This window comes from Zonotrichia leucophrys, chromosome 5, assembly GCF_028769735.1.
Source record: "Zonotrichia leucophrys gambelii isolate GWCS_2022_RI chromosome 5, RI_Zleu_2.0, whole genome shotgun sequence".
Lineage (NCBI taxonomy): Eukaryota > Metazoa > Chordata > Aves > Passeriformes > Passerellidae > Zonotrichia > Zonotrichia leucophrys.
This window is the reverse complement of record NC_088175.1, coordinates 24,261,582-24,270,371: the sequence shown is the minus strand read 5'-3', so window position 1 is coordinate 24,270,371 and position 8,790 is coordinate 24,261,582. Positions and strand designations below refer to the sequence as shown.

Genomic DNA, 8,790 nt, shown 5'->3' with positions numbered 1-8,790 from the left:
ACAGACAATTTTGGTCTATATGAGACACTCAGTTGTCAGGGTAGCTGGATAGATAACACAGTCCTCTTAAAACCAACCAAACCAAACACCAACCTCTTCTTTTTAGCTTTGGTGTTGCAGAAGCAATTTTTAGAAACAATATACAAAAATCCAAAGGCTCTTGACTGGGAGAGAATAAAAATCTCTCAATTTCTGTGTATTCACCGATCCTCTCTTGTTTGATACTTTCCTAATTCAATCAGTCAACTGACCCAGTATCACGTGAAGCAGAGACCATCTGCATAGTCCTAATGAAAAGACAACAAACCTTGGGGAGTCTAAAGCATACAGATGCCCTCTTGCACAGATGAAGCATGGTCCCATTTATTCAGAAATCACTTAACATCTTTAATATAACATGTGGTTTATGAGCTGGAAATAAAAAAGGACTACATTATTTATTACTACCTATGCAGTTCCACTTTAAAAAGAATTTGATTTTACTGAGTTCAATGTAGGAATATTATGGTAAGACCGATAAGAATTTTTCTTATGTTGTTCTTTAATGAGATTAGTTGAGCAGGTGTGAAGGTTTACTTGATTATTTTGTAAATATACAGAACACGAGAATATATTTTACACTGCTTCACTGGAGAAGTCAATTCCAATTGGTACCAATGTTTTGTGTGGAAATGTTTGGTGATGTCTCAGGTACAGTCTGTAAGGGTATCTGTAAGATAAAAAATATTTTAAACACAGTTTATGAGAACAAAACGTGCAGGATTTATTCAAGATATTTTTTTCTTGTACTGTTTAGAGATGCTTTGCATGAAGATTCGGTGTCTTTTCTAGCATAAATACAGTCTTAGTCTCAGAATTCTCTGAGATGGGTATGAATGAGCTTCATTTCCCTGCAGTGACTCTTATAACTGTAATCAGGGGAGAATAAAGATGCAATTTGAAGTCGAATATCTTCCAGAGCTTAGCAGTTCTAACAAGTAAGGTCACTGCTGTATTCCACCGCTGTTTTGATCTCTAGGAGTGAGGCGAAGCCCAGCAACCCCAGGGACCCCCGGCCAGGGGCCCGTGGCTGGAGGGGCCGCCGAGTAGCGCTCCCGCCCTGGGGCTGCGGTCCCGGTGCTGGCGGGGCAGCGGGGCCGGTACTGGCGGGGCTGCTGGGCCGGTGCTGGCGGGGCAGCGCGGCCGGTACTGGAGGGGCAGCGGGGACGGTGCTGGCGGGGCAGCGGGGACGGTGCTGGCGGGGCAGCGGGTCCCGGTGCTGGCGGGGCTGCGCTCCGGGCGGAGCGGGCTGTGCCGGCGGGCGGGGGCGGAGGGGCAGCGGGCGCCCGGCCGGAGCGCTCCGGCAAGGAGGCTGCACAGAGAGCCTCGTGCCTGCTGGGGCAGCCCTTCCTCCGCCCTCCCTCCTCCTCCTCCTCCTCCGTTGATTTATTTCATTTATTTTTATTGCATTTATTTGTTTGTATTCACCGGAATAATAAAAACGAGAAAATCCGAGCGCTGCTTTTGGCTGCTCTCCACCAACCTGTCAGTGACGCAAGCGGAGACTACTTAAAGGCAGATTAGAGGCAGCAAGACATTAAAGCCAACCTTCCTCCCTCCACGCCGCCGGTCCGCCCGCCGCGCCGCGCCACGAGCCGAGCGGGCCGGGCCGGTGGCGGCCGCCGAGCCCCGCAGAGCCGAGCCGAGCCGAGCCGAGCCGGGAACCCTCGGCAAGGCTGCGCCTCCAGCCGCCCTCCCGCCACCGGACTGCGGGCAGGAGAGACGGGCTGCTCTTGGGTTTGTTTTCCCTCCCCCGAAAAAAAAAAAAAAAAAATAGGAGGGGTGAAAAAGGCAGAAGTGAAGAGATCCCCTACGCTTGCCAAAGTCTTTGTCTCCGGATGAACAGCGATGGGGGAATGGACTATTCTAGAGAGGCTACTGGAAGCTGCCGTGCAGCAGCATTCTACTATGATAGGGAGGTAAGGGTCGCGGGAGAGATCCGGGGAGCACGGGGGGGTCCCCTCCTGTCCGAGCCCCGGGTGCGCGGTGCCCTTCGGCCGGGCTCTTTCGGGGTGTGCCTGGAGCTCGCGTGTGCTCTGTGTGGGTGTGTGTGTGTGAGTGTGTGTGTGTGTGTGTTCCGTGTGTGTGTGTGTGTGTGTGCTGGGGAGGCTGGTATGCGGCACGGGGCGCGGAGCCGCGGGGACACCGCAAGCGCCGCCGTCCTTGTCCCCGAGGAGCCGTGGGGCACGGGGCGGTCGTCGGGGAGACCCTACTGCCATCGGGGTCCCGCTGCCGGCGCAGCCCCGCTCCTTTCCCGGCCGTGCTCCCGGGGGCCCGTGGGGCCGCACTTTGGCCAGAGGGGCCGGGTGGGGGCCGGCTCTGACCGCCGGTCTGTGGCACCCGGCAGCGCCGAGGCGATGCCGCGCAGCCTGCGAGCCTCCCGCGCCGAAGCGGGGCCGGATCGCCGTGCCGGGGCCCGTTCGCGGTGCCCGTGCCGCGTCCGGGGCCCGGTCAGCACTGGACAGCTCCCGGCCGCGCGGCGGCGGCGCGCACTGACGGGCTTCTCTGTTGCAGGATCCTGCTGACCGTGGTGGTGATCTTCAGAATTCTCATTGTGGCCATTGTAGGGGAGACGGTGTACGATGACGAGCAAACGATGTTTGTCTGTAACACGCTGCAGCCAGGCTGCAACCAGGCTTGTTATGACCAGGCTTTCCCCATTTCTCACATAAGGTACTGGGTGTTCCAGATCATCATGGTGTGCACTCCCAGCCTGTGCTTCATAACGTACTCCGTTCACCAGTCTGCTAAACAAAGGGAACGGAGGTACTCCACTGTCTTCCTTACCTTGGAAAGGGACCAGGATTCAATGAAGCGTGAGGACAGTAAGAAAATCAAGAACACGATTGTCAATGGGGTGCTGCAAAACACTGAGAACTCCACCAAAGAGGCAGAACCAGACTGCTTAGAAGTGAAGGAAATCCCCAATCCTGCTATCAGAACTACAAAATCAAAGATGAGGAGGCAAGAAGGCATTTCTCGATTTTATATCATCCAAGTGGTCTTTCGAAATGCCCTAGAGATTGGATTCTTAGTGGGACAGTATTTTCTGTATGGATTCAATGTCCCTTCCATGTACGAATGTGACAGATACCCTTGCATTAAAGAAGTAGAGTGCTATGTTTCTAGACCCACTGAGAAGACTGTATTCTTGGTATTCATGTTTGCTGTCAGTGGGATTTGTGTGGTGCTTAATTTGGCAGAACTGAACCACTTGGGCTGGAGAAAGATCAAAATGGCAGTGAGAGGAGTACAGGCAAAAAGGAAATCCATATATGAAATCAGAAATAAGGACCTGCCAAGAATGAGCATGCCTAACTTCGGCAGGACTCAGTCAAGTGACTCAGCTTATGTGTGAGGCTGTGACAGAACTGAAACACTGTGCCAGGTGGAACAGACCCAGATACCATTAGAGAAAGGTACATTGCTTAGGCAAGCATTTTATCAAACCACCAAGAAAGCCATTAAGGTATTGGATCTCCACTTACTGAACTAGCTGCAAAATGCAGCACTATATAAAAGACTGAAAAACAGCTATAAAACCATGCTTGACCTAGCCTTACAGCACAGCTACTATTATTCCTACTTTTCTTTCTAATGATTGGGTTTTATCTGTCAGTGAAGCAGCTTTTTGGTCGTCATTAGGATGTTTACACTTTGAATTGTCTGACTAATTGTTGTAAATGTGTAGAATGTTCATATCAAAAACTCTGCAAGGATGCTCTATATGGGGTGGGGTGGGGGACACTGTTGCAATGTGCAGGCATAAGCATGTTTTAAAAAGAGGATAAGCACACTGTAAGGAACCTAACCACAGCTCAGTCAGGATATCTGCGTTCACGTATCTCACAGATGTCTTATTTTATTTGTCTAAATCACAGACTTTATTCCTGGTGTGTATTACTAGCTATTTTCTATCATGGTTTGTGCATCAATTAGTCATGCTAAAAATAAATGCTGAATATAATTTTGCCATTTTTTCTTTGCCTGTCCGCACACACACACAAACACACACACAAACACACACACAAACACACACATGTGCGCACACACACACACATACACACACACCAGAGACCTTAAACATCTTGCATTAGTTGTGACCTGCAGAATATATCAGTACTTTTTGATTGATTCCCTAATATGTGCATGAATAAGATAGAGTTGGTTCATGCCAGCTGAGTTATGCATTTACCTACAATCACCTATGATGACACACATACCAAAGGAAGAGAGTTCATTGCATTTTACTGTGAATATATCATCTTTTCTCTGCTCTTATTTATATAAGTGCCATACTTGAAACATCTAACTCTGTACTTAGTCAAAATGTTGTCTTGGGATACCAGCTGGAGTGAATTGATTTTATACTCTCTTTCTTTTATTTTATGCTATTTGTTCAGTCATTGCAATGGTGTAAAAAGCAGCTAAAGTATCTATTGATAAATAAATACTTGCCTTTTTTTTTTTGTAAGCCAGAGAAATTTCTTCTTTATTCTTGTATACAATTGTAAAAAAACTTACAGGGTTAAAATAATTGACTTACAACAATTATTCTTCAGGGTTTAAAATGTCTTGTTGGTATTCTAAACTCTAAGCGACAAAACCTGGGAAATCAGGACTGTTTTTTATGCCTGTTTTCCTCCTTAAGCAAGCTTCCTCTGTCTTTAAAGCCTGATCCAAAGCCCACTGACACCAACAGCCTTCTTTCTGCTGACACTAAGGGCAACATAGTCGGCTGCCAAGGTCACTCTAGGAATAGCCAGAATACATTTACCCATAAATGGAACAATTGCAGCTTTTCATCAGGGAATCCAAACAGTAACCTCAGCTTTTCTGCCTTACAGCTGGTTTAAGAAATATGTTGTTCGTGTCCCATCAACTTACTGGTAAGCCACTGGGGCAGTCTCAAATGAATCTCTGTTAACAGCAATTATCTTAATATAGAATAGAATACTAAGGTTTACTTAATGATTTTTTTTAACATTTTTAAAATTCCTTCTGAATTCAACAGAAAATATTTCTCTGGCAACAGTAGGAGTTGGATCAGGACTAAAAAACATACAAGTGCATTTCTAACTAAATAGTATCTGCCCTTTAAAGAAAAGGGCCAAAATGGTGCTGGAAAATCTGTGGGTACTTTATAACATAAGAAGGAGATGTGGGCTCAGAGTCACAAATGGCCTTTTGATTGTATTTTTTGTCAAGCCTGAAAATGGATTTTATTATATATTGGCTTGGAGATGATGCATATAAATCTTTTCCTCTTGGCTTACAACAAATACCTTAACATTCCATTCTTGTCGTTTGCCAGCATTGTCACTTTAAAAAATGTTGATTAATTCTTAGATAGTCTATCCATTATCACATTCATCTGTTGTCTTTTTTCTTCCACTGTGAAGCATCAAAGATGTGTCATGTTTTTAAAGATTTTAAATATATTTTTCCTTATGTATAAATTTAAGTGTCCCTGATTTGATTATAGAAACCTCTAAAGATGGATTTCTCAAATTCTTTGTGATAAAAACGCACACTGATATTGCTAGTTGACTGCATGCTCACTGGAAAACTGCATGTTATTTTTAGAAGGACAACATGGCAGCTAAAATCTCCATCTGCAAAATAACAAGCTTCTGAAGATTATTATTTGACTCACAAATCCAAGTCTGATTTTTATTTTGCAGAGTCCTGGGATGGTTTTCAAAATCTCATTTTGAACAGATATTGAAAGAGAACATACTCTTTGACAGCCATAAACACTCCTTTAATTTTGAAGAAATGAGAGATTGTGTGCAAAGTGCTTGATCCAGTGCAAATCAAAGTTGAAAAAACAACTTCAGTGGGCTTTGCTTCAGGTTCAGCATATTTTCCTGTTAGGCAGAAGCCTTAATGCAAGTTTTTTCCAGTGGCTGCATAGCAGTTTTCAGTCAAACTCTAGTGAAGGTGCATGTCTTGAAAGCGATAAGATTTTAATACCTTAAAATTCTAAGGTAATATATAGAAAGTATCTGTTTATATTTGTCAATGCAAGTGAATCAGTTAATTTTTTTTTAAATGTAGTTACACATTTGTAATCCAGTAAGTTGGGATTCTTTGGATTTGTCCAAAGAGAAGAATATTAGGAAATGTAAATGATGATTTATATAACAGGATCAGTCATAAAGTAGGCAAAGACTTATATTTTGATCAACAGAAACACCATCATCCACCATACTTGGAATATGGCTTTTCATATTTCAAATGAGATGAAATATGTCAAGAGATCAGTTATTCTAACCTTCCTTTTAAATTGTTATTTTTCATTTCTTACCAACTACTCATTTGTCATGGACAAGAGAAATATAGCAAACACTTTTTTTGTCAATGTATGTGAGAATCATATGATTAATGCTAATGGACTGTTTGCATGAAAGCTGACTATTCATTTACAGAATAAATGCTTTAAAATTGTCACAGCAATGGAAAAGTGTGTTAACTGAACAGAACTGAGTGAACATGAAGCTGAAGAGCACATTACTGACTACTTAGGTCTTGCTCCTGCCTCAGTGAAATAAATTGATCTCACCATTGGCATCTCTGTAAGGATCAGACATTAAAATTGAAAATTGAGTTAATGTTTGTTTTCTTCATTGTTTGCATTGTTTTGCACTCGTGGACAACATTATGTGTCATGATAAGTGCAAACATTAATGCTATATTCACTAAGCTCCTATGGAAAATTGCTACAGAATCTAATAAATCATTAGTTTCAAGGAATTTTAAATTGCACATAAAATATTTACATGATTTCATTTCTATATAGACTTGACCTTGTGCATTCCACACCTGTGTGAATTTCAAAACCTATTTACATAGGGGCTATGAATCATGTCACCAGATATGTATAAGGTACAAGGAGAGTTGATTAAAATATTTTTCAAAAGAGGAAATTTTTTTTCTCAATGAAAACTAGCTGCATTTTTATGTGTAGCATTTTTACACAGGGAAATTGAATTCACTGGTCCCATAAAGAGTTTAGTTTTAGAGACCTCTGACTGAAAAAATGTAAGGGTTTTCATCTTTTTGAAGGGAAAACTGAAGAACAGAGAGATCAACTGAGATTAATGAATCACAGAAGTGGTCAGATGGGTTTTACTTCGTTTTCCACTAAAGAAGTATGAAACAGTCAGAATCTTCAGAGTGGGTGCAATGCTTTCCTGGCATTGTACCTAACAGGGTAGGACAAAATGCTGCTATGTAGAGAACCGCAGGAGAAGATGTACGTGAAATGTTAAATGTGAGGAAGAATTATTTTCCTGCATTTTTAAAAGATTACATTTTTTTTCAGGGCAAGAGGTCGGATCAGGTGGACATCGTGCCTGCCTTCTTTTGGCTTTATTTTATAACTGTTTCACATTGCTCCTTCAGCAAAAAAGGTTAGAAGCCTTTGTTTGGTGTACAAGTATGGAAATGGGAATTAAAAAATTGGGTCATATGAGGAGAACACAGACATATGTTTTCAGTATTTAGTGTCTGGTCTGGTACTTCATGAATTTAATGACAAGACTTCATTTTCTGTGGGACCAATTCCCAGCTGGGTGAAACATTTTTATTTCCTGAGATTAACAGGAAAGATTACAGCATTTCTGTGTTGCACACCTATCTCTGGATATTTTGGAATGTTCTTTCCAGAAATTCTATTTTATTGTAAGCTTTCAGAAAACACACTAAGTTAGTATCAGCTACTAATCCTAAACATCAGCATCCTCTCAATGAAATTCTGATAGTATCTCTATGAAGAAAAATTGGGCTAGGAAATGCTTCATATTATGTCTATTAAAATGTACTGAAGAAGTCAATCAAGACTTCCATTAGATAGGTGCAGATATGGAGTATTCCCTGGCACTGCATTAAAAATAAACCACGCATATGGATATGTATATGTAAAGCTAAATGTTTGCAAGATCATTAAAAGATTTTGTCTAAACTGAATTAGTGTGTTACAGATTGAACTGCAAAGATGGATACAGAAGTCCCATATCCAGAGACAGTTAGAAACTGAACTAGATCCAATGACATGACTGGATATTTAACATGCAAAAACCCCCAACAATCACCCTTTTCCTCTGCTTTCTGGGGCTATGGGCTGCACCAATTTCTTTAGAGAGTTTAGCTGAGCAGGTGTCTCTCCAAGTGACAGCTTTTAAGAGGCTTGTCTTCACAACATAAAAATCTATCAGCTTTTTTGTGGTGGTGCAGGAAATACAGGATGAATCTGATCTCTAGGTTATGGAGACCTACATAGAAAATTACTTTCTGATATCCCCTCAAAGTGAGAATTACTCTTGTATTCAACAGAATGTGAAAGTAAGGTGTTAATCCATCTATTTTTTGCATATATAGTGTGGCAAACAAGGACATAGAAGGGTTACCAGTACCTGGATAATGATTAATACACCCTAAAGTGATTACACAAATCTTGACTTTCGTTTCTTTCATGAAGACAGCATTTTCTCCATACAATCTATAAATATATTTCATGGCACATAATTAATTAAGTCTAACTTTCATTTTTGAAATATTTTGTGAAGTTTCCAATGAAATCGTGATTGGTGTTTTCATTTTTTTTTTCAGAGAAAGGTTAAAAGATTACTGTTTGAAATCAGCTCTTTATTTTTTGAAACATGTTATAATCATTAATCCTATATTTTAAATCTGCTAACAATATGGGGTTTTGTTTGAGGAATGCTAAAACAGAAAATTATTTGTACC

General features: G+C 41.8%; 1 protein-coding gene across 1 annotated transcript; it reads left to right on the top strand.

The window, feature by feature from the left end:
* Positions 1-1,506: 1,506 nt before the first annotated feature.
* Positions 1,507-8,478, top strand: GJD2 (gap junction protein delta 2). Its single transcript, XM_064714879.1, has 2 exons — positions 1,507-1,958; positions 2,554-8,478. Exons 1-2 carry the CDS (start codon positions 1,888-1,890, stop codon positions 3,395-3,397), a joined length of 915 nt encoding a protein of 304 aa, XP_064570949.1. The 5' UTR covers positions 1,507-1,887; the 3' UTR covers positions 3,398-8,478.
* Positions 8,479-8,790: the final 312 nt, after the last annotated feature.